At 31.3% G+C, this 27,006-nt stretch overlaps 1 protein-coding gene across 4 annotated transcripts in view; it reads right to left on the bottom strand.

Annotated features, from left to right (window-relative positions):
• Nucleotides 1-27,006, bottom strand: part of Dmd (dystrophin) — a 1,920,150-nt gene that overhangs the window by 1,222,204 nt on the left and 670,940 nt on the right. For 3 of the 4 annotated variants that reach the window (XM_036174407.1, XM_036174408.1, XM_036174405.1), the window contains 4 exons: nt 17,110-17,289; nt 16,663-16,791; nt 14,281-14,451; nt 567-689 (listed from right to left, as the gene is read on the bottom strand). In XM_036174407.1, the coding sequence (XP_036030300.1) occupies nt 567-689; nt 14,281-14,451; nt 16,663-16,791; nt 17,110-17,289 (603 nt within the window). The remainder of the gene's footprint in view (nt 1-566; nt 690-14,280; nt 14,452-16,662; nt 16,792-17,109; nt 17,290-27,006) is intronic. The other variant, XM_036174406.1, reaches the window with a different exon arrangement.

Raw genomic sequence — 27,006 nt, 5'->3', positions numbered from 1 at the left:
CAATAAGCAATAAGCAATAAGCAATAAGCAATATATATATATATATATATATATATATATATATATATATATATATACATACATATACATATACATATATATTTATACACACATATACATATACACATAATCATTATTTTCCTAAATCTTTGGTAAAACCACTTTGTTAGAACCTTTGGCAGACATTTCATACAATTGTCCTTGCTATTATCAAAAGCATCAGCTATATATAATACTATAATTTTCTGTTATATTTTAGTTTATGTCCTTGAATGGCTATTTCCTTTTACATTTTGCCTTCTGAATTTAAAAATGGAATAAGCCAAAACAAAATTGAACTAATTTTTAGAAGTTGAGAGTATTCCCATATGTTCATAAGATGGTAATTTGGCAGTTATAATAACATGTCAAAAGGAATACTTTCAACTTATTAAAATCATTAAAAATGACACTATGTGAATGTTGGCATTCTGAGAATTCAGTTGGGGACATAAGTTATATTTCTTTCCAAATATTTACTCATTTTCATTCCCAGCTCATTCACACTTTCATCATAACCAATTTACCATATCTTTATTGAAGTCTTCCTCTTTCAGATTCACCCCCTGCTGAATTTCAGCCTCCAGTGGTTCAAGCAATTTTTGTATATCTGAGTTAAACTGCTCCAATTCCTTCAAAGGAATGGAGGCCTAAAAAAAAAAAGATAGTGCTAATTTAAATCAAAATTACTTTTTATTAGAAACATAAACCAAATGAAATACATTTATTCAGCCCCCTGTTGCTAAAATAATGGCATGCATTATGTTTCCATATTAAAGTTTATGAAGGTTTTGAAATACAACTGGGAAGTACTTGAGAATGCATATATGGAAAACCACTTGTCATCAGAGCTGAACATATGTGCAAGAAAATGTGATTCATCATTCCAGAATATCAAAAGAGACAATTTACATATATTTGTCTGTGCTAATTTCAAATATTCTAAGGCGAACTTTTATCTTGTTTTAGGCATCCCAATAGTATAAAATTTAAGTAAATGTGTCTGTCCAAAATTGCCACTTTCATCAAAAACAGTAACCTTGCGTAAAATTAGGAATTTTTACCTTGTTTTTAGAAAAACAATGTGGCAATCTGCTCACATATTTCAAATGTCATTTTTAGGATGGTATAAATTCCTGGTATGTTCTCATAAGACAACACTATTAGCTTGCTCCAGGAATGTTTTCTTAGGTGGCATAAATAAATTCTTGTGAATGAAACCCAAATATTTTGCATACTTTACAACATATTTAAATCTGAAACTGATATTGATCATGGTCTTAACATTATTAATAATCCTTTGATTTCATATACAAAACACATGAAAATGCATGAAAAGACATTGGAAATAAAATATACAAAAGAACAAGTAATCATTCAATTTCTGTTAATAAACTGTACTTCTTTTACTTTTTTGAACCTTATGTTGTATTTAAATTTGTAATTATAACACTAGAAATTATTTTTCACCTGACCAATTAAAAAAACCCACAGATAGCAAAAAAAAAAAAATCTGGATTTCTTCCAGAACAATTTCATGTTATGGAAATAAGAAAATGCCTTTGCATTTTTTTGCCCAAGGTTGTATTAATTTTATGTTTTTTTTCCTATCTATTCTTTCCTATCCATATAATAAGTTATAGCTTGTTACTACCACTTTTAGATGAAAGGTTTTGAGAGAAAATTTGCATATTCTTCAAGGACAAAATAAATATTTAAACGTAATCTGTTAGTAGTGGGAGAATGACTAAACTATTGCTATTCATAAGAGAATAAATGTAACATAAACTGTGAATAATGACACATCGTCAATGTTCTTCTCCCTGTCCAGTGAATGGTGTATAGGGTCCCTTTAAATAGACTATCATAGTAGTATTCCTTCAGATTTTAATGATACTTTGTCATTTGAAACACCATAATTTTGAAAGGGTAGAAACTGGAATTCCCCAAATTTAAAGGAGATTACAATCTTTCAATTATCATCATACTGCCACAGTTCATATGTGTATAGTATCCAAATGCATTTACAATACCTATCTTGTGATACTTTAAATTATGGAATTGTTGTTCACCTTTGCTAATACTTAGTGAGAACAACTCACTGTTCAACATGAATTTATGGCTAGAAAAATAAATGCTTAAAGTAACCCTTTTCACTAACTTGATACCAAAACAACATGAGTCCATTTGTGGTTATATTTACATGTTTTGCTACAACTGCTTCTTTGCTACCTCATCATCTGTCCACATACTCAAACAGGACAGTTTCAAGGGCTCGGTAAGTGGTTCCTGTGACAATGTTCCAATGCTTCTTCCATAATTAATTAATTGTTCTTCGAAGCCCTGTGTCTTTCACGTTGTTACATTTATCTGTGAACTTACTCTTGATTTCCAGTCTAAATTTCCCAACGGCTAACCCATTTCTTGAATTCAACATATCTGGAACTGAACTCCTCTTTCTTCACGGTATATCTGACCCCATTTTACCTAATTTTGTTAAGACCACAATTCGATTCTCAGCTAATCATTCTCAAAACACAAATCATGATGTTTGTGCATACATTCTCTAATCTTGGCTATCCTTGGATCTAACAAATATCAAATATAAATTAATTACCTATGATGTACTTTCTTTGTAGTCCCAGTAACATTAAAGATCTCCAAAGAGGTGTCCAATTCCCTTCCTTACCAAACATCTCCATCCAGTGCACATTGACCAGGTCAATATGGCCTCCCACTAAGCACTGCTGCAATTGTATTTTTGCTGCACAGGATCCTTACACATCTACTAAAAACAAACAAGGCATAGCCTCCAAGAGGATAGTCATCTCTTAGTCTTTTCTTGAGGATCTTTCTAGGTTTATTTATGTCTTTCTGATAGAGGATTGTTCTTTCGGCCATTTGGTCACTGATTTATTGTCTCTAAAGATTCTTATAATGCCTCTAATCTTCTAGCAAAGAAAATAAGTTTTTGATTTAAATTCATATACTGAAATTGGGTTTTACACACTAGCTGATGAATCTTAGCTAACATCTGCTTTTATATTTTCTAGAGCATGAAATATTTTATTTGTAACACTGGGGGGAAAAGGAACATCTACTTCATGTGAACGGTATGAGGATCAAATGAGTTAAATGTTTACCATATATATATATATATATATATATATATATATATATATATATATATATATATATATATAAAATGAATGTTCAGTAAATACCTCATATCATTGCTTCCCAAAGTCCTATGCAGTTGTGTGATAGAAATTAATGCTCAATGTATCGTGCCTTCAATGCTCACCTCTGTATCATAGCCATTGTCTGGTGTTACTATTTTGGAACGTATCTAAAGGATAAACAATTCTTGGTTTTATGTTTTTATTTTCCAAAATAATTATAGAAAATTATATAGTTTAATTCTAATGTCATCATGGAGAAATTTAGGTGCCAGGTTGGAAAATGTATCAAACTGGAAACAAAACTTGATTCAATAGCCTATTGAAGTATAGAAAACATTCCCAAGGAAGATGATAATATGCTTGTGTTTTGTCCTCTGAAATAACTTCAGAATCAGTGAGACAAGATACAGTATCTGTTAAAATAGGTTTGTTTCTTTATATCTTGATTTATTTCTGATATGGAATAGGTACTCCAAAATTTTTTTTCTAGAAAAGGAAGTAAACATTACTATAGCACTGTAATAGCATAGCAGAATGAGTGTTGTAAGAAGTTTAGTAAGATATATATATGTATGTGTGTGTGTGTGTGTGTGTGTGTGTGTGTGTGTGTGTCTGTGTGTCTGTGTGTAACTGTTTGAGATCAAATCCAGAGTATTTTACATGGCAGTCAAACTCTCTACCCTGAGCTATTTGTCTTCCAAGATGCACAATTTCCAAACAAAACATTCAAAAGATCTAATTGGTGCTTTGCAATTCATATGTAAAATATATCAACAATGGGTAAAAGATATGAAGAACATGATATCATCATATACAAAAAGTAAAACCCAGATGAAAACAACAAAAAGCTACCAACAATGTAGTATTAATGTAAAAATACTTTAGGCAATACTACTGCAAAGATGAATACAAATTCACACAAAGAATAAAAGCTTAAACACTGTTTTTTTGCGGGGTATGTTTTTTTTTTTTTTTTTTTAGCAAAATGCACAGGGTCTAGACTTCTTGATATAAAACTACATTTTGTAAAAGACTACTAGTCAGGTTAGAGATTAAAAGCTATGACTATACTTCCAAAATGAATACTCTAGAAGAGGTTGAAAGTATTCAAAGACTGAACATTAGGCTAACATAAAGATATGTTTAAGATTGGGACTTTCTCAAGCTTTATTAGAAATAGCAGGTTTTTTATTGTGAAAATAAATAGACACTAATAGTGATGCATTAGGTCTTATATATAAATATGGCCATGTTAAAATGAGTACTATCTTAAAATCTAACACCTCATGATGAAATATATTCTCTAAGTTCAAGCAAACTGTTCTGAATAGTGTAGTTCCATAGAAATATATTGAAAGTTATAAATGCAATTTTTAAATGATCTGGTTGCTATATTAAAAACAAAAATTGGATAAAATTATTTTATTATGAATAAGTACAAGAAATTATCTTCCAATATTTAACAATATTTTATTTTAATATGTCCAAAATTTTATCTTCTAAATAACAAAAATAATAGTTATATTTCACATTCTCTATTCAAAAACAAAAATTCAAAATGTATGCATGTTTTATAGTTATACTAAATCTTAATTTAGATTAGCCAAGTTTTGATTATTTGTAGACTTTTATTGTTAGTGTAGATTTGTACTCTTTTAAGCATGCCAATTGGTAAGATTTAGTATTCATTAATAACTATAAAGCTTCATATGTAATACTATCTCATCAATAGTATTCAAAATGAAATTTTCAAAAATTTTATTGGGTTACTTATATATTAGTCATAAAGCATCAGTCTCACTCACATGTATTTTATAGTGTGTTATTTTTAGATCATATTTTTGAGCAAAATAGTCTAGGTAACCCTTTAGATGTGAGACATTTTAAGTGGATTTTGCCTGGAATTTCATTTGTTTGTGATCTTAAACAACTTTTTTTCAATATCTCTTACATATGAATATAGTATTATCTAATCAATAATACACTTATCCTCAATAGATTTTTCATTCTTTGAAGTTAGCAATACCTCTTGTATCAGTCTGCATTTTGCATAGCAAATATGACATCCCTTTTTTATATGAAAAGGATGTTTATTATATAAATTTCTAGTTTTAAGACTAATTGTACATTGATTTATCATGATCATTTTTACAATTAAGTTGGTGATAACTAATCAATCCAATTATTTCAGCTCTTGGCAAGAAGAGATCATCCATTAATATGATATGATTACTACTCTTTATATATTAAAAAATTGGAAAAGCCTAATTGTTGCTCTTTATAATTTACTAGTTCACCACTATTGTATGGCTTTGCATTCCTAATGAGGAAGAAATTTTTGCTAACCAGTGAAAGTTTTTAATTCCATGCTTTCATTGTCCTTCATACTTTTGTGTTATTATGTAGACTATTGGAAGAAATCAATAACATGGAAGTTCCTGTTGATGCACACCTGTACTCTGAGTACATTGGAGGCTGAGATAGAAGAAATGCTAGTTGAGATCAATCAGGGCTACATAATTAAGCCCTGCCTCATAAGACAACAAGAAAAATGTATGAATAAATAAATAAACTCATACACTTCAGCTCATTGTATCAAGTTTATAATTTTAACTATTCAAAATCAAATTATGATAAATTGTCTATGACAGTTGAAGGCAATAGTTGAAAATCATCTTAATTGTCAAATAAAATATTTTATTTACTTGAAGAAAATTTGTTATTATTGTAAAAATAGAATCATAATTATGTCACATTATGTTAGACAGTGAATACAAGATATGTTTTAGAATATATATAATACAAATGAAGTTATAATGAAGCCAGAGAAGAATATAGTAATTATTACTTTGCACAATTTAATCTTTTACTTACCTTTTTATTTTAAGAACTTTAGCATGACCGTGCAGTTACACAAAAATACATAGAAGATAGAACATAGAAAACTTTAATAAACAGATAAATGGACACAAAAGAAAGAAGAGACAGAGAAACTGAGAAAGACAACACTTTGTTTTCCTTGATATTTTAATATTCCTTTAAATTTCTTAACAACTATTAACTGTGCTTTGTTGAAAAGTTGAAGGATTGACGAGAGTTAAGGCTCTATTAATGAAGAGCCTTGAAGTTTTGTCATTAATGGTAAATTATATCACAAGCCAACAAAGAACAAAAAAAAAAACTGAATGAAAAAAAGTCAATTACAAACTGGTTTATTAAATTTTGAAAGCATTTATAATCATTTAGTTATACTTGATTGATAATAAAATATTTACTTTCTTTGGTTAAATATTACTTCAGCCTATACATATACAATAGCATAATAATGCATGTGCTTACAAAGATAGCATTGTAAACATCTGTTAATTTTGATTATGGAATCTCAGCCATCATAATAAAAGTACTAGATTGGAACATACAATGGAATCTCAACCGATAATAAGTAATCCACGTGCTACAGTTTAGTTTAAAATTCCTTAAACTCAATCAATATGTTTTTCAATTTTGCACGTTTGAAATAGTGTTTACAATTACAATAACTAAACGAGAAATGAAGGAAAAATGAGCTAATAACAATTAAGTGGTTTTAAGGACCACTGACATTTCCCAACAGAGAAGAGACTAATGACATGATATGGACAATAATTTCAAATATTCCTGTCTATAGAGGAAAGAAAACTTAGAAGGATAAACAAGATTCTTTAAAAATATTTATCATGTTTATAAGAAACATTGCCAAAGTAATAATTTATGGGCTTACTGATTTTTTAAATTTAAATTTAAACTATGAGAAAACTTATGAAAAAGTTGGATTAAAATTATGCTGAAGCTCAAAATAGCATCATTCATTGGTTGAATTGGTTTGGTAATAGATATGGTAATTTATGGTTAAATACCAATTTATTTTGAATGCTCTATTGATGAAAGTATGGCTAAGTTGTGAAGCTTGATAGGAGGATTGTCCAGTACGTTGCTGTTGATTTTTAAGTTGATGAAATAAACTTCTGGGTTACCCACTTCAGAACTGGTTAAATAGTGGTTGTATAAGAAATTGGTAGATCAAGTATAATTGGCTACTTTTGTGTAAAGTACTACTGTAAGTAGTTCTCTTTTTCATAACTGGGAGGGTTCAGTAGTGCCAAATGAAACAAGACAGGATTTCACTGCAAGGTTTGATGAAGCTAGTTAAATTAAATGTAAAAACACAATATTTTGGAAAACTGTATTTTCAACTTTCTACATTCTATCCTCTCAGGCAATCTATTTAGGTCTTTGTGACTTTAAAAGAAAAAAGTACAGTAAAGATACCATCTGAAATAAAACTAGATATATTCATGCTAATATATCATACATCAATCATAACTTTCTGACATAAACAGAAGTATGAGATTATGTTGGAAATCAGAAAAAACAGAGTTTCTGAACAAAAGAACTGAGATCTAAAACTTTCTAACCAGTCTAAGTGTAAGAACTTTGAGACAATAGAGCCTCTTTCATAACCTCATATAATTATCTAATAGTCTGTTGTCCAACGAATGACTACTTTTGAGTGCACTTACACTAATTGGGAAAACTATTTTTCTTTATACTAATTGGGAAAACTATTTTTCTTTTTAAGTTACTATAATCAGTAATCACCAAATAGCTTTAATTAGAATAAATACCATTCTAATAAAACCCAAGTAGTTGTATCAAAAGACAGAGTTCACTATTTTCAACTACATATCAGCATTCAAAATATTTAAACTAATTATAAGACATTCATTATCAAAATTTAAATATAATTAACTCTGCTGGCTGGGTAGTCAAATACAAATGTGAAATAGTGTTATTAGAATAGAAATTGTGTAGATTTATTCAATTCTTATTCATTTCAGTCAAATTTAAATAACATGTGTATTATATAGTTTGAAAGTGAACCTATAATTATCTCTAAAGATATTAATTATAGAATGTGTATATTGAACAATATCTGCAGCTTTTCCCTATAATTTTCATCTACAAACATTTTATTTTCTTTGTAGAAACTTAAGTCAAATATATATTTATATAACATAAATAATTGTCCCTAATTATACACTTTGGCCATTTTTCTGTCTGAAGAGGTGCTATGTTAGAAGATGATTAGAAACAAATTGCAGATTGGGGGTAAGATCAGTATATTCTTATTAATAAACTGATAACAGAGGTTAAGTCTTAGTTAAAATTACTAAGTCTATGAAATCTTACTTTGACATCCCAGATTGTGCAAGCTGTGTTGTTTATTTCATATTGATGTTCAAGAGATACAAAATATCAGTCTAATGTGCTATTTAATTATTTACCACACACAAAACTATGTTTTAAGGAAGTCAAGTGTTTGTGTGTGAGGGTGTGTGTGTGTGAGTGTGTGTGTGTGTGTGTGTGTGTGTGTGTGTGTGTGTGTATGTGTGTGTGTGTGTATGTGTGGTCTAATCTACATTGTGACCTGTCTCATTGGTTATCTCTAAACCTACTGTAAATATCTAAAAGTTTATCATCTGCAGAAAGATTAGTTTTGTATATACTGTTGGTGCTTGAACAACAAAAAAACCTGACATGTATAATTATTATAGCAATAAAACAATGAATATTTAAACACATGATGTCAGATTATCTAGATCTAACTTTACTGTTATAATACATGTATAGAAACTACTAGATAAATTTTGGTTATGAGTTTCAAGGTCCATATGGAAATTTAAAAAATGGTAAAAGTATATCCTATAGCATATGTCTTAGTGAATAACTAAAGACAGGGAAAATAAGTTCACTTTTTAAAAATTATTTACTTATTATCCATTTCAGGGCCAATATGTAAATTTTCCAGCACTCAGAAGAATAAAATATTATAGATATGTAGGAATCATATGCATATATTTTGCAATGGTTTTCAAAAAATGAAATAACTGCCTATGTTAGTAGGACAGAGCTTTATGAAGTATAGTTAAAACTCTTATGAAAACATTGATACATGGGAATCATATCTTGATGCATATTTAATAATTACTGAATTTCAGACACAGTCTTTCTTAAACAATCAGTTTGGAATTCTAATTAATCATTTAGTTCCCATCTTCATGTCTCTCAAAGGCAAAATCTCTGCTAGTTCCAAATGCAGCTAACTAGATAGTTCTGGAGGTATGCTTTCTTAGTCCATTTGCATTAGTGTCATCCTGAAACGTGTTAGCAATATAAACTTTCAGGCTTCACTACTTTCACTGAACAAGTATCTCTTGTTGTGCAACCTTTTAATCTGTGTTTTATAATCTCCCAAGTGCACACAAAAATTGGAGAGTTCTCTCTCCATTAACACTTCTTTTGATTCCCATAAATACTCCATTATTCAAAGTCCTCGTATTTCATACAGACTATTTTGATACCTTCCTGTCTGGCTTCCCTAATTCTTGACACTATTCAGTTGTGTTCTCCTCACATACTAGGGCATGAAACAGAACCATTAAAAAATCCTCATTGCATGCTAAATTAAGCACAATCTATTAGTCTTGTTGTCATGACCTCTTTATGCTGTATCCAGTCAACCTCTTCAGTTTTATCATCCACAACTATGCTTCATGCTCCATACCCTCTATCTCATAAGGAATCTTAATTTACTCTCTACTAAGCTTATCCAAAATTGATATCTCCTCAAAGCTTTTAGAATGACTGCTAAATTCACTTACCATGAAAATGACTCTCAACCCAGTTTTCATGTATATATCCTGAATGTAACAGTAAATTACTTAAATCTATCACATATGAGCTAACAATAGTGTCGCCACAGGACAAAACATTGTGCTCTCAAAATAGTGTATGGCTGATGAGAATTCATCTAGCTATTCCTTTATTCTCTATTCTATCTTCATTAATTCTTTAAGACCCAGGAAAACAATCATTTCTTCAAATGCTAATTCCCCTTCCTTTAGTTGGCTTCCAGGAGAAGGAAGAGAAACAGAGATTTCCTAAGCAACAGCATTAGGAATTTATTTTGTCTTTCTAATCTCTTTGCTATTCATCTGTTTCATGGTACCTTCTGTTCCTAATAGCACCCCCTTGACAAACACCTTATCTTTCAACTCAGATACTCTAAAGCAAGGAAAGTTAAGCCAAGCTATCACTTCTCATTTTTTTCGAAATTTGCCAAGGGTTCTTAAAGGGTGCATTGTTTGATTTTATAATAATGGCCTACTCCCTAAAACTACCATGTCCTTACACTAATTGAAAAATATTACAGGTTCTCAACATCTTGAATATTTGATCAATTTCAATAACTAGAAGGAGGTAGCATTTTAGGTATTTTAAATGTTATAGTAGGTGAGGTAGAACTTTCTAGTTTTTTTTTTTCTTTTTTAAGTCTAGTTGATTACCCTTTAGAGTAGTTTTTTGGAAAAAAAAAAAGGCAAAGACATGTCTACTTTACTCCAATCCACTCTAGCAGAAACCAGAAAATAAAAAAAAAAAATTCTTCTTTCCTTTGTTCATCAATGATTATCTTAGTTCTAAAAATTTAAGGACTAAGCAGTGGCTCACTATATCTAACAAAATAATAATTAATGATATACATTCTTTTTCAGCATTTCAAAACTTTATAACATTTTTTTTCTAAATATATACTTCTTACATCATTTATCCACATGGCAATGTTGAAGTTAAAAGAAGACTGGCATGATCTTTATATGCCAAGGACGCCCTGAGATTTAAAGGGAAATATGCCAAATTATACAATTATTAATATATTTAGCTATTTAACAAAGCAATAGGGGGGTTTCAACATAAGAACTTCCTTCCCACCATGCTGCCCCATCCATGTCCAGTATCATTTGAGGAATCCCAGGGCTCACTGTTTTGACTTAGAGTTTCTTATGATATACAATCTGTGTCAGAAGTATGGATGTATGCCTTTCAATAGTCATTACTCAACAGAGCATAGAAGAATAATCAGTGCCTTCTCATGATAATCTTTGCTGTATTTAATTGTCATTATTGACTGCTAAAAGGCTAGCCTAAAATTAATTTTTACATTCAGATCATAATATTCTTCATTATCAAATGACTTTCACATTTTAATTATCGCCAAAGATTTGTTTATAAGAAAATCTACCTAGGAAGCTACTACAATCTCAAACATGAAAGTAATCTGGTTTTGACATCTAATACCATCCTGACACTACTAGAATCCTACTCTATATGCAAAATCATATATATCATTAAATAACTTAAGGATGTAATTTATTGAGACAAAAATATTGAAGTGTCCAATTCAAAATTATAGGTTTTTGGACTGACCTACTTTGAAAAATTTAACACCATATTCTGCTTGAGCTCAATCATAGAAAGAAAAAATTTAATTTTAAAGGGTATAATCTCATCCTACCTAATAATGCCATAATTTTATCAATTATATATATAATTTTGAATCATTATTTTTGAGGTTCAGGGTAATTTTCCTTTTTTGTGGAGACACAAAGGTGTATAGTACTACAAATGAGCTAGAAGTAAAAAGAGGCCTTGAACACTTATGTGCAAACATTAAAGTATATATCTTTAAAATTGTGTTTGTTTTCTTATATATTAAATTTCCAGAAATTTTACATGAAGATATGAGTTTATGATTATTTTTAAGAAGACAAATGAAATTCTATTTTTTCTTTTACTTTTGCAAATTAAGGATGCACTGCTGTTCCAAGAACAGTCACTGCAGAGTCTGTGTGGATATTTGAACTTTGTTACATTTTAGATTTTTATGTGACAGCCTTGCTGGTAAAAGCAATTTAAATCTCATTGTGCTGAAGGTCTATTATTTTGAAGACTGCAGCCTTCTATAAAGATCACTTTAAATTTAATTGTTTACCAAGAAAAATTTCTACAATGTGGAGGGTTTTTTTACTCAAGTAAATAAACCTTCATTGAAAAAAATAACTGGAAAATGTAACTTCCTTATACAAAATCATAGACATTTAGAGATAGTGCCTATCTCCATATTGTTGACAAAGTTAGCATTGTTTTCTACTAGAATTATTGGTGGTTTTTGAAAATTTCCTTTGACAGGTTTTAGTATTAAGCATATTTTTATGATTGCAATTTATTTGGTTTTGTGTTTATAAGCAGATATTTTTAAGCAAATATTTTTATACCCTTGCATCCGCACAATTCTCAGCAAAATGGAAGCTCAATATTATTTCTTGCCACAACAAATATAAAAATAATCAAACATTCTATATTTGTGAGTTTAGTTTTATCATGATAAAGTGTAATTATCTTTCTATAATAGTATCAACTTTTTATCTGGCCATTTTTTTGTAATTAAGAGAAAACAGGAATACACAGTGAATTAAAATTTGATTGCTTTATCAATATATATGTTAAGCTATTGATTTGGAATAACTTAGGTTTTACTTGGAAGGATGAATAACATATGAAATGTGAATGTCCAAATTGATCCATGATGTGCAAATTACTACTTATAAATTCAGACAAAATATAAAAAAAAAAAAAAAAAAAAAAATACCTTGAGATCTTGCTTAAGAATCTCACTTAGAGAAAGGTATTAAGTTTATTGCGGAGGATGAACTCTCCCTTTTTTCAATGTAGTATCTGGGAGCCACATTCTCATAGCGTAATTTACCTAAAAGTACATCCACATATTCTTGGGAATATCCTGTAACTTAGGAGTTTATCGAAATTGTATATTCTTGATGGGAACAACATAATACTGAGTTACTTTTGTTAACTACAACATGGATATAATCAGAAGTGATGGGAATCTTTAAAAAGTATGCACACGCACAAAAAAATTTAAGAGCCTGTCTTATGTTTTTCAAGTTATGCACTGCATATTTTGGGAAAGTGAATTTTTAGGATAATTGATGGTAATATATATATATATAATTTGATGACCATATTGGTGAAAATAGTTATTAATACATTCTCTGATTTTCCCACAAATCAACAAACAGGCAAATCATCAGATATACATCATTTGTGTATTTAGTTTTACTGTGATGGTAAAGTATAATTATCATTTCAGAACCCTAACACAATGTCAATACCATATCTAGCAATTTTTATTAATTAAGAGAAGTAAGGAAAAAACTTAAAATTTTTTATCAATACATGTTTCTTTTCTCAGTTTTATTGATTCCATGACTTAACTATATTTATAAATATGTGATTTTTTTCAGACATATTTTATATTTGCATGTTTTCCATATTATATTGAAAAATGTATCAGACTACATTGGATACATTTTCAGATAATGTCTTGCATTTCAAATCTTCACCAAAACATTGACATTCTATAATCCTGTATTTACATATTTTGGCATACTACTTGAGAGTTTTTTATATCCATTACATGTTATATAAATATGAAGATTATCATGCAAAAAACCATACTCCTCAGTTCTTCATTAAATAGAATAAAGATAAATAGGCACACAAACTACAGAAATATTGAATTTAAGTTTCACACTCATTTGCTTTCATGGCTTGAGCATTTCAGCATAACCAAATGGATTTTTGTCACAGTGTTTTCAATTAGCATGAACAAATTATATACACAAATGTGCATAACAAGTAAAGAGGTACAAATATCCTAGATCATGCAGATGTACAAGGCCTCATGGTAGATATTTGATATGCATTACACATGAGCAATATATTTAGAAAAATTATTTCAATAGTGCTTAGTATAGATAGATGTCTTTTTGTGCTTTTTCTTTCTTTATTTCTTTTTCCGACCTGTGGCATGCTCTGTTACTTTATTGTAGGTGACCCCTGAAAGCACAAATGTAAACCATTGCAGGGTGCAGTTCTAGCATAGCTGTGGCAGGAAAAAGTGTGACAGAAAGAAAGCTATAGAGAAAAGAAGAGAGATTTATCTCCATGATAGTCAGTGGTAAATTTTCCTTAAGTGTATTTTGGCCTTCTTACTCCTTTTGAAAACCTTGTTGTGGGGATTTCTTGATCCCTTCAGAGTACTGCATAACCTTCTCAAGAGATCATTTAGCACAAGTTTCCACCTTGGAGTAGATCTTCCTACCTTTCCAGTATTAATTCTGTGAGAAATGGCTGCAAATCGACGGTTGAGCTCGGAGATTTGAGGCTCTACTATTTTCCTGCAGTGGTCACCTCGGTTTGCCATCAAGTTTGCTGCCTGGTCACGTGTGGAGTCCACCTTTGGGCGGATGTCGTTCATTTCAGCCTTTAAACGCTATATTCCATGAGCAAGAAACAGGGCTTTATGTTAGTAATCAAAGTTGGAGCAGACACAGAGGAAGAGAGAGAGATGGAGGGAGGGGCAGAGGAGAAAAGGGAGAGGAAGACATAACAAGGAGAAAAGTGGACATATATGCAGAAGAACAGAGTGAAATAATAAAATCAATTTCAATAAGAGTGAAGTAGAATGAATCTGTGTGGTAGAAAAAATACTACCCTAGTATACTTAAGTTTCATATATATATCTTTAATCTGTTTACTTAGTTTAAGGAAGGATAATGGGAAATGTTCTGGCTTCTAGTTATTGTCTGGAAACAAGTTTATTATTATTCATTTAGTCTTATTTTCTATTATCCTTACTGGAATTAATAGCTACGGCACCACTGAATTATGTGCTCAGCATGAAAAATACCCAATGCACATGTTTATATAGTTTTCTGATACTTCTGAGATTTCTTTATTTTCTTGAATATTGTGGAAAACGTTGATTCTGTAGTACATAGATATTCTGCATTGCTTATAAAAGGACTGCTGCATATAAACCAAGCAGCCAAAGGGCCTATATGTCAACTATCCAGGTTATATTATATCAAAATCTTTGCATGAAATTTACTTTCATTATAATCAATTATGAATTAAAACTACAGAGTATAATGCAAATCTATATCAAGATACAATCTAGATAATGAGGTAAATATGTTTATGAGCTATCCTATAATGTCTTTAGTACTTTATTAAAAAAGACAAATTCCATGGCACAAAAACAGAAAATAAGAGCTAATTATGGTAGTGTACAGCTATGAACCCAACAGTCTTGAAAGACTGACAAGAAGTTTATAAATTAAAAGATAATATGTGTTATATAATGACTTCAAGTTACCAGCTTGTGTAATTTAGCAAGATCCTGCTTCAAAAACGAATGAACAAAAATAAAGACAGAAATGATAATAATTGCTGAATTTTTAAGCAGTAATAATAATCACACATTAATAAAAACTTCATGCAGGGCGGAGGTGGCTCACGCCTTTAATCCCAACACTTGGGAAGCAGAGGCAGGCTGATCTCTGAGTTTGAGGACAGCCTGGTCTACAGAGCGAGATCCAGGACAGACACCAAAGCTACACAGAAAAATCCTGTCTCAAAAAAACAAAAAAATATAAAACTTCAACCAAGAATATGGTCAAGTACTAATTGAAATAAGGTATGTAAAAAAATCAAGTCTTTTAATTTGATTGAGAAATGAAATAACATCAAATGAGAGATAAAGTGTCAAGAAGATATATTTCCACTTCATATATCCTGTAGAAATCATGTTTCAAAGCAAAGTTTAATTGGATCTTGTGACATACAACATAGGATGCCCAATTAATAAGTTTAAATATGAGATAGCTTATTATGAAATATTGTGTCTATTTATATGTGTATTATATAAAACTTGGTTTATATAAGTTGATGATAATGAACAACAATACCATGTTGAATATTCCTTATATAGAATGCTTTAGAAAGTACTTCATACTTTAGATTTTAGAATATATGCACATGTACAATGTGCTATCTTAATGATTGGCTGAAGTACAAACAAAAAATTAATTTATATTTAAAAAATAACTATACATTTAGATTAAAGTTAATTTTGTGCAATATTTTAGAATAATTTTGCACATGAAACAGTGTTGCATGGCATGGTATATTCTACTGTGGAATGATGTAAGTATTTAAAAATCTCAGAGTTTGGAGTACTCTGAACTTAGCATATTTTAGATCAGAGATACTGAATCTACTCTAAGATTGGTATTTGGCACTAGCAGATAAAAAATTTGTATTTAATGTGGGAAATATAAATGGACAAGAAACTGTTCATGAAACACACAAGAATACTGACATTAAAATAAGAATGATTTTAAAGTATGACAGAAAAATAAATCCTTTTAATCCTTTGTGAGCTGATATTGAGTATACAAAAGTCAGAATATGAACTTGGACAAATATCCAAATTATAGAACTCTATAATGTCATTACTTCTTATAAAAGGAGGAAAGTAGAAAGAAAAAGATGAATGATCAAAAGAAGAAAGCAACAGATAGAAATGAAAGAAATAGAGATAGCTATACTTTTTTATTAAAGTCTTTGGTATTTCATAGTTTAAACATGATTGTCATAACTTGTGCAGTTTGAAAACTACTTCTTATATTTTATTTGCTACCTTAAGAATGTCTTCCTTTTGTTGGGGTTTCTTTTTTTCAGATTCATCCAAAAGTTCATCTGTGTGAATGATCCACTTTGTGATGTGTTGTACATTGTGATCAAAGGTTTCCATGTGTTTCTGGTATTCCTGAATTGTATAGAAACATACCATGTTATTGGTTAGACAAAATTCTTAAAACATTTGTTCTATTTCATAAAAGAAAAAATGAAATATTTAAATTTCCTTTAAGTAACATATCAAAAATAGAAAACAGTGTTAAGTATGGAAAAATATCTTAGAATTATATTCTAGTATATCAGTATGTATAGAGTATAGTTGAATTTGCAAATACAAATATCATTATTGAAGTCTTATTTTCTTATTTTTATGTTATTTTTTATTGTTTATTTGTTTGCTGGCTTGTTGACAAAGAGGAGTGGAAAAGGCTTCTGCCTCTTTTCTTACCAACAAAAGATTTAGCCATTCTTCTGCTCTGGAGGTGACAGCTATCCAGTTACTATTGAGAAGACTCAGTTTGTCTTCCACCAATGTTTCCTTCTTGCCCAACACTGTTTTCAAAGCCTCTCCTAGTTCTGTGACACTCTTCAAGTGAGCCTTCTGCTTCTCAATCTCTTTCTGAGTGGCCTGTAGGAAAAATTAACATTAAGCTTCAAGTAAAACACCATATAAACAATTAAAGTTCATGAAAGGGTTGTAAGTTTGTTTGCTATGCAAAGATTATGTAGGGCCATAGACCTACAACCATGTGCTTATGAACCATGAAATCTTCCTGTACATATTGTAACTTCATTACTGGGTATATAGGATGTATATTGTTATATAAATTTGATTGATTTATTAATCATAATTATACATGTTTAATGGCTAAACCTACAGACTTTTAATTTAATATTGTATGTTTATTAATCTGATCTTGAATTAGCTAATGGCAGACAGTTTAACACTCATTTACAAATAAATACTGATTTTTAGAAGATTAAACAACTATAATTTTATTATTTTTCTAAAGCAATATAATCAGCCATTTGGGGACAAATATTTTTGATACCTCATTAAATTTAATGAATACTTCTCATAATGTTTTCTAAAGTATAAAATAAAAACACACAAAACATCAAAGAAGAAAAGTAATTTAAAATGAAGCCAATGCCTTAATAATCAAATCCAATATCAAAACAAGACAAACTTGCTGAGGAATAGCAATAATAAATCAGCATAAATTAACAAATAGAATAAAAAAATATGTGTAAACAACCATAGAAGTGTTCTATGTAAAGAAGATATCTGTATCAGGTAGGAGATTTCTCACCCCTAGCTGTTCTCTGAATGTACTTTCTGTCTATGTAATACACTAGAATTCCTTATAGTGATCTTTCTCCACACTATCACTCTTGGTCCTTGAGTACAGCTTTTGTTAGGTCTCAAAGAAACCCAGACAAATGGCTAACTGTGGTGCCTATTAACATATCAAATCAGACACTGTTCACCAGGCTCTCAGCCAGTATTAATTACAGAGTCCTGGTTCCTTAGCACTTCCCATACCTACCCCCTACCCTAATCATCTCTAGCCTCTAAGCTTTCCTTCCTTTTCCCTAGCTTCCCTTTTCTATATAACCACAGTGATTTTGGCTACTTTTCTCTTGGTTCACAGTCCTCTCTGGGTTCTCTTTGCCCCCCTCTCTCTTATCTTCCTCTCTCACTGTCCCCCTATGGAGATATTTTATTTGTGCTGAAATGTGACTTTATTTGTATGTTAATAAATGAAGTTGCCTGGAGATCAGAGCTAAAAGCGAGCCATTTAGCAGAAGTCTGGTGGTGGTGGCACAAGTCCTTAATCTGATCACATGGCAAGCAGAGTCTCTAGCAGGCAGAGTCTCTGTGTGTTCAAGGACACACAGCCAAGTGGTAACCTGAATTTTTAATCTCAGTATGAAGCATAGAGACCTGGAGATCTGTATAGACAGGCAGTGATGAGGAAGTCATGTGGTTGGGTTTAGAGACAATGAGAAGGCAGAACAGAAAGGCAATAAAAAGACAAATTAGCCAGGTGGTGGTGGTGCATGCCTTTAATCCCAGCACTCAGGAGGCAGAGGCAGGCAGATCTTTGTGAGTTTGAGGCTAGCCTGGCCTACAAAAGTGAGTTCCAGGAAAGGTGCAAAGCTACACAGAGAAACCCTGTCTCGAAAACAAAACAAAACAAAACAAAACAAACAAACAAACAAACAAACAAAAAAAGACAAGTTAGACATTAGAAGCTCTCTCTGAAGAGAAAGATGGCAGTGAGTGGTAAGCTAAAGGCTATTTGCTAGTGCTCTGATCACTTAGGTTTTTAACTCTGTATTTGGCTCTGTGTTTCCTATTTAGTAAGATCATTTAATTTTGTCTACATTCCCTTCTTTTTTTCCTTTCATGGTGCAGTCTATTCTGTTGGTCATTTTCAGTTGGACTCTTCTGAATGCCTCTAGATGTGCTCTCCCTCATATTTATAATAAAATCCTCCTCCACCACACCTAGGAGCATTCATGTCCTTATTTTCATTCAGTTTTATTTTTTTGATTATTTCTTTGGACATTAAATCAAAAGAAAGAATAAATGTGTTGTAAAACACTGATTGAATAATTATTTATGCAACAAATAATCATTTTCATCTATGAATTTTTATATTTGTGTTTTTCTTCTCATTTTAACATTAAAATACTGGTACTGAGGTAACGTGTGCATGATTAATCTTCCTGCTGTGACAGAAATGATTACTTATACTGTAGGTATTATTTGTTGTACATGAGAGAGACTAGCATTTCATAAAATCCAGTTGTTCAGATACCAATCATGAGTGTTTATTGTATTCCTCTTAGATATCAGACAATATTGTAGAATTGCCACATGTAATACTATTAAATGTCTTTTGGAATATGAAAGTAGCACGTTTGGGCAGACATAGCTTATTTAGAAATGAATAGATATGGACTAGATTTCAACTCTTTTAAAAAAAACTGTACACTAGTGGCTAAAATATATACTTTACAAACATAGAAGTTGGCTATTATTGTTCTAGGTATAAAAGATAAAATGATACAGATAAAAAGATTGTTCCTGCTGTTATACACATTTATACTTAGGGTTTTTGATTGTTTGTTTGCTTTCCCCTCAAATTGTAATGTATAATCTCCTTATACTGCTTTTGAGGTGAGGAAAAAGTAATATTATATTCACTATGCTTTATTTTGACTCATATGATAATTGTATATACTTTTGGAGACATAAGAACAGCCAAATTGGAACTGCATAGGTGATAGCAATGGGTTTATGATGCAGCAAATAAATGTTTAGCATGAGTGCAGTGAGCTGCAAGAATGTATTATAGAGATTCAGCTGTATATTATAAGGTATGCCGTGAGTGACCAAGGAGTCCTTCAAGAGAGAAGCCATTTGTCATGGAATAAATGTGATGTTATCCAGGTTTAATATATACCAGCTATCTTCTGCTGTGAAATTCTTGTGTGCCCATATACTACTATGCCATATGGCAAACAGAATAAAGAGCTCTGACCTATTACTGATTTACTAGGTAACACCCCTACAGAGCCTAGGAGACAGGCAGACTGTAGATGCATAGCTTTGTTTCTTGTGCAAATTAAGCTCAGACCATCTCTTTCCTTCGGGCCTAGTAGCATTGCAGAACAATTGACTCAGGACAATAGGGATTTTTGCACAACCAGGTGTAGTAAAGCTTGGAGCAGAATTCCTGGGGAGAGCAAAGTCCTGTAGTTTGAGAGGCAGGGAGAAGGCAGAGTTTATGTAGAGTGTGGCTCACAGTGAGAGGTGAGGAGCAATGAAAAGTTTCTGAAGACTGTAGGTGGATTTGAATCAGGTCAGGAGAGGACAAGGAGGAGGAAAGATGGAGGATGAAGGAACAGTGCATGAAGATGAGATCGAAAGCATAATGGCTTTAGTTATTACTAGGGCTATGAAGGGATAGAAAAAGAAGTGTCAGAGAGGAGCTGAATGTGAGGATGGAGCTGAAGCAGTATAGATAGAATTTTGTCTTAGAGAAAGTGTACAGATGAAAAAGCATGGTATACATAGATGCTTTTTCCTCAGATAACCCTATGCTGGATGTAGCATCTTATCTAGGACTCTAGGAAGGATTTTCTCAAGGAAGACCCCTGGGGAAATTCTGATATATGAGCAGGATTTTACTGAAACAATAATTTCTCCAAACGTTAACATTTTGATGGGTAAAATATATGAGCAGGTAGATGCAGAAATATTAAGAAGTTTGATTATTTCCAGTAAAAAAATATACTATTACTTATCCACAAAAATAGTTAAAAGCTACTGTGCTTTCATTACATGGTAGAATTGGTATAACCAATTAATTTATTCTTATGAAGATTTGCAATGTATTCATAGACAATGTGAAAAATGCATTCATATCAATTTCTCATGGCTACTAGTGAAGGTGATTTTAGAAATGGTGAGGTACATACACTAAAATGAATACACTAAGTCATGAGTTCACTTTTTGATGGGAAATCCTACTCTGTTGGTTTCTGTTGATATTCTTATTTTTAATTTATGCTTATAAAAGTTATTGGAATAATTATCTAATTTCACAGAAACAAACATATAGGCACTATTCTCCAGGAATATAAGACAGGGCTCATTAGGCTTGAAAATATCCTACTATCTTAATTATATGTTTTCTCAAGTTTTCAATGCCTCGGTAAGTTTTCTGGAAATTTCTCCATGACAATTATTCTAAGGATAACTTCTATATATAATGGCATAGTATATTAATTCAATTCTTTTAAAACAATTTCTTTAAGGGCAGTATCTTTACCTAACCACACATTTATGCAAATATGTACTTTACAGGCATTTATTATATTATAATTCTCTGTTAGGATACTGAAGTAATTTTATTTTAGGCATTATTTATATCTTATGCACTACAATATAGATGATGGATTGCTTAATATGCTTATAAAAGATATCTTAAAATGTTTGGCAATACAAGTGTATGTGTAAATATCTTAGCATATCTGATCATGAGAAACTGGGCAACTGAAACAAAATTAAAAGGTGGAAATTTATTGCATTGGGATATTTAAATTTTAATTTTATATGTCAATCTATATTTAACTGTAAATTAATTGTGTAGGTGTGATGTGCTCCTCAAGAGTGCATAATATAGTCTAATATGCTTTATACATGATTGAACTTTCTATTAATTACTTTTTTGAGAACTTGCATATTATCATCGCTTAAATTGTAGGACGTATTTTACTCTTAGACTGTGCAACAGAATAATATAATGATAAATTAAGGAATAATATAAAACATTAAATATTGGATTTTATAGCAATGTGTATTGAGATTTTATTAATAATGCATCATCTATTAAAGATTTTCATGAACACAGAATGTGCAGAACAGAAATTATAGCCCCAACTTGAATGACAGTGAATAGTGACTTCAATGGCATTTAACAGATGTTCTATTTTCTAAGTAACAGCTGTTTGATGCATTCATTGTACCAAGTTAATGATCTGCTAGTGATATTTCACTTCACAGATAAATTACTATGCTCTCTTTTAAAAAGAGATATGTAATTTTTCATGAGAATGGTAGTATAACAGATTTTAGAAAAAAGAAATAGTTCTCATACTATTGTATTTAAGAGGGTTATTAGATGAGGGAATTATTCCTACAAACTAGGCAAAGAAATTTGATTTCTGTAAACAGTGAAAGAGATTTGTTTGTTTGTTTGTTTTTAAAAAACAAAGAACATAATTAACAGATTTGGATGTATATCCCATCAGACTGCTTGAAATTCATGTATCTTATATAAGTGATATTTTCCAGTGGTGATCAACAGTACAGAATATTATGGTGCTAGCTACATCTGGGCAGAGCAATTAAACGAAAGACTCCAAGAAGGAGTCCACTCATTTGTATATATTGCAACTTCCACAGGTAGTTTCTACATGTAGCTAAGAAAACACTGTCAAACTGAAAGACATTTTGAGATAAGGTTTTATTGAGTAGTAGTAATCATTACATTTTATAATTAAAGTGGCAAAGAAAGGTAATTTAGGAAACTAATACACTAACAACTGTCCTTTATGTTGAATTTTATAAATACTTACCCCTGAAATAAAAGTGTAAACACTGCCAGGGCCAAAAGTAACTCCATTTCCCCACATTCTTGTGGCAGTTAGACTGTTGTCAACATGCCTTAGGGACTTGTGAGCCATTTCCCTTATCACCAACAGAAGGGGCAAATGACTATCTGTAGTGGCTATTAGCATACCAAAGTAACTCTTACACCTTTCAGAATCCATACTAGCATCCTGGCTCCTCTCAGCTCTTCTTCTCTCCCTTCCCCATCGTCTCCCCTAAATGTAGCTCAAAAGCTTCTATCTCCCAGCTCTTCCTTCTCCTTCATAACCCGCTAAATTAGTTATGCTTCCTCTTTTCTCTTCCTGTTTTGTGCCTGTCTCTTTTTGTCCAGTCTTCATCTTTTCCTTTTTTCTGTATCCTCTTTGTCTTCCTCTCAGTCTCTCTCTTTCTATCTCTCAGGAACAGTCTGCTGGCCATGTTTAATCTAGTACTTTCTTTCTATGCTCTGGACTCTTCTACGTGTTTCTGGCTGTTGTCTTTCTCATATCAACAGTGTTGTCAGTATACCAACATCAGTTATTTTGCATTATTTAATATGCTAAATATAATTCAATGTTTTCTCTTATTGATTCTGTCAGACAACTCTTTCTATAAAACAGTGTAAATGTACCTTACAAAGAAGCTAATGGATCTGAAACACCACAGGACAAGGATACTTTAGGGAATCATGCTTAACTCGTACATTTTAAATGGTACTATGAATTTAGAGCTTTTTAAAATAACTCAGAATTTTTCAATAATTATACTAAATTAGAATAAATAAAATCTGTTAGTGGTTAAATCAGAAAATTACATAAAATAAACTTTGTTAGAGCTGCTACTTCCTAAAAATGATAATCATGAGTAAATGCCTATTTATTCACACAAATATTTACTTTCATGTCTCAGCTAAGATGATAAGCAAATTTGTTCATTAATGAGATACTTAGAATTGATTTTCTTATATACAACTAATCAGATTTATTTTTTAAAGCATTAAAATGCTATTTGATGATTGAGCAAAGTGCTGTTTACCTCTAATCCCAGCATTTGGGAGGCTAAGGCAGAAGGATCATGGGTTTAAAGCTACAGCATATAGAAGACCATGTTGACTGTAGAAGAGTGAATTTTAAAAAATATAAGGAAGACATAACTGCTTCTAAGGGGTTGAAGGTTTTATTATACATAAAAGGAAGAAAATAAAAAGAGGTAGAGACATCTGGGAGAGTTCCAAGTGAACATGCCAGGCAAACTGGACCAGGCAATGTGAGGAGTGGCAGGAGTGGAGGAAAAGTCAGAAGACCAAGAGGCCAGGAGGCCAAGAGACCAAAAAGGCAAAAGGGCCACATAGCCAATGTAGTCAAAACAGGTTATATAGGAACAGAGGAGGTGTTGGGAAGGGCAGCCCAGCCCAGCTTAGTCCCTAAACTGGAGACTTCAGGGTAGGGGTTGGGGTATGCCAGCCAGGATGACATGACAGCTGTAACTGGGAGCAACTGAAGGATGCTGGGAAAACCCAGCAGCTTTGATATATCAATAGGTACCTCAGCTTTGTCTAGTACAATTTCTGCCAAGAAAATACATTAACTGTGAATGAACTAAGGAGATGACATAAAATCTGTGGATATAACTCCAGAACACTCAAACCTCCTATAACTTAGAGAACTTACCAAAAGATATTGTGATGTGGAATTTTAATGTGTTTTGTTTTGGTTTGATTTTTGTTTGTTTGTTTGTTTGTAAAGTTAATGCAAATTACACTTCTTTAGAAAACCAAGGAAAAATCTTTATGAGGATTCCAGAATAGAGTATATTTAGTATAACTTTAAATTGTTTCTTGCTTATAAAATGTAACTAGTTGAGTTTCAAATTACTTTCATGTCTAGATCTTGTTCTTTATGCATCATTATGGAAATTGTCTACATTTCAGGGCTTCTCCCTTGTCAGAGTCTGTTTTACATTCTCCATAAGTCACATGATGAAGTTACAAATGCCTGTACTTCAGAGTATGACTCTATAGGAATAGAAAATTTACTGAGGCAACTGTTATAATATCATAATGAGAATGAATCTATATGACTAGTGTCATTATAAGAAGATTAATTTGATTTTCAGATAAATCCATAGATGAGACTAATGTGAAGATCAAGAAGTACAACTGCTAACAACTTTCCTGATTACTGATCTTGGACCATCAGTCTCCAGATCTATGGAAAGTAGGTTTCATATTTCAAGCTCCTGCTTTGTATAGTCTCCTAAGAAAGTCCTGGCCATTGATTAAAACGGCAATGAAGATATATCCATGATAATACGAGATTACAGAAAATCAATTCTGGATAGTATTAATGAATCCCTTAAAGGTAACTTTTACACTTTATGATATTTCATATAGAAAAGAGTAAAATATTTAGTTTGAATAGAATCAACTAACCTTCCAATTTCTGAACAGAAAGAGACGAGGAGTGACTAGAGGGAGGAGATGGAGATGGAATGTGGTGGGAGAAGGAATGGGAAGAGAGGGGAAACTCATCATATTATAAAACAAAAAAAATTGCACCCTGATATATATATATATATCTGATTTGGGCTGTTTTATGGAGACTCATAATAGAATAGAAGCTTTAGGCACTAATAGATGTTTTATATAGGTTTGCAGGTTATATGAATCTTTTTTTTATTCTTTAGTTATTGAAGTAAAAGGCCAGTAAGATACTGCATTAGCCAAGATAATCATCTCTCAAAATGCATTCTTTCTGTATTCATTCCAGTGCAAGGTCATTTAAATGGGTTGCAACATTGCTCATCTAATGCCCATATTTTGTTACCAACTCTGGTAAATAGATCAGGCTATATTAGTTCTGTCCAATGAAATAAGCACAAGAATAATGCATGGAGCCCTTACCATTCATCATTGAGAGAGAACTAGTGTTCTCCATTGCATTATCTTCCTTGTTGTGGGTGAAAGTGAAAACTCAGCAGTAGTGAGCAAGTTTTATGATAAGAATAGAAACAACCAAATATTTTGAAAAGATAGAGCAAAGATGACCCAAGGCCTCTGGCTGACTCCTTATATCAATGATACTTCCTTTACCCTGAACTGGTGACCTTGTTTGAGATAAAACTCCTCTTTATCGTCTCTGAAACATTGCATCTGGCTCGATTTTTACAGTAGCCTATATTGTACCTAAGCGTATAATTATTGATTTAATTGAAACAAACATATAGACAGTCATTAAAAAACAGAATGGTAAGGGAAAATGAGACCAGTTCAATTTTCAGTCTATATTTTCTGTTTTTTCCTTATTGTAATAATCTCACATACTGTATGATCTTAAACTAAGAGCTGTAACTCTAAAGAACCATTCTTAGTACAGAAAAAAGAAATGCAATCATCACTACTCTTTTTCTCAGAATTTTATAATTACACATTCTCTAAATTTTCACAAAGAGAGATGATTTTCAGTGTGGCAACATATCATCATAAGTTTTTACATATTATACTTTTTTCAAATTTAGAAATATTTTGCCTCACTAAATTAAAAATAAGTGCAAATACCTTGGATAGATACTTAGCTCAGTCAAATAATTGTTAATTTAAAGAAAAGAGAGTGAGTATGCTTTGTAAATGGCTCAAATGCCTTAGCAAAATCTGAGATGTGCATATGCTATTAATATTAATACCAGCTACATCAGCTACTTCCTTTTTATTAGGACAATTTCAAGTACTCTAGTAATTAATCACCTAGAAAAATATTAAGCTATGAGTGTTTGACCTTAAATTCTAAGCAGCAATAAACGTCTCTCTGGCTGTCAAGAGAAATGACAATAATTTCCCAGCTAGAATGAAAGTAGGCCAAGTGTCCTTTGGTGACAGAAATGATAGAACCTTCTGAGATCCCTTTAGATTCCGTACAATTATGACCTTGGTAATATTCTGAATTGTCCACAGTTACTGTATCTTGTTGCATCCTGGTTGTATGTCCCAGCTAAGCACTGTAGTTTGAGATAAAACTAATAAAACATAGAATACCAGTAGAGTTCTGAACTCCATGTTTTTAATAATAATTTACTTATTTTAAAGGATTTATTTGAAACACATTTGTTCAACGTATGCTTTGGAAAGATTCTTCACATAATTTATCATTTGATTTTTAAGTCTTGAAATATACAGTTAGA

Source organism: Onychomys torridus, chromosome X, assembly GCF_903995425.1.
Source record: "Onychomys torridus chromosome X, mOncTor1.1, whole genome shotgun sequence".
NCBI classification, from domain to species: Eukaryota; Metazoa; Chordata; class Mammalia; order Rodentia; family Cricetidae; genus Onychomys; species Onychomys torridus.
The sequence above is the reverse complement of the archived record's forward strand: the minus strand, read 5'-3'. Positions and strand labels throughout refer to the sequence as shown.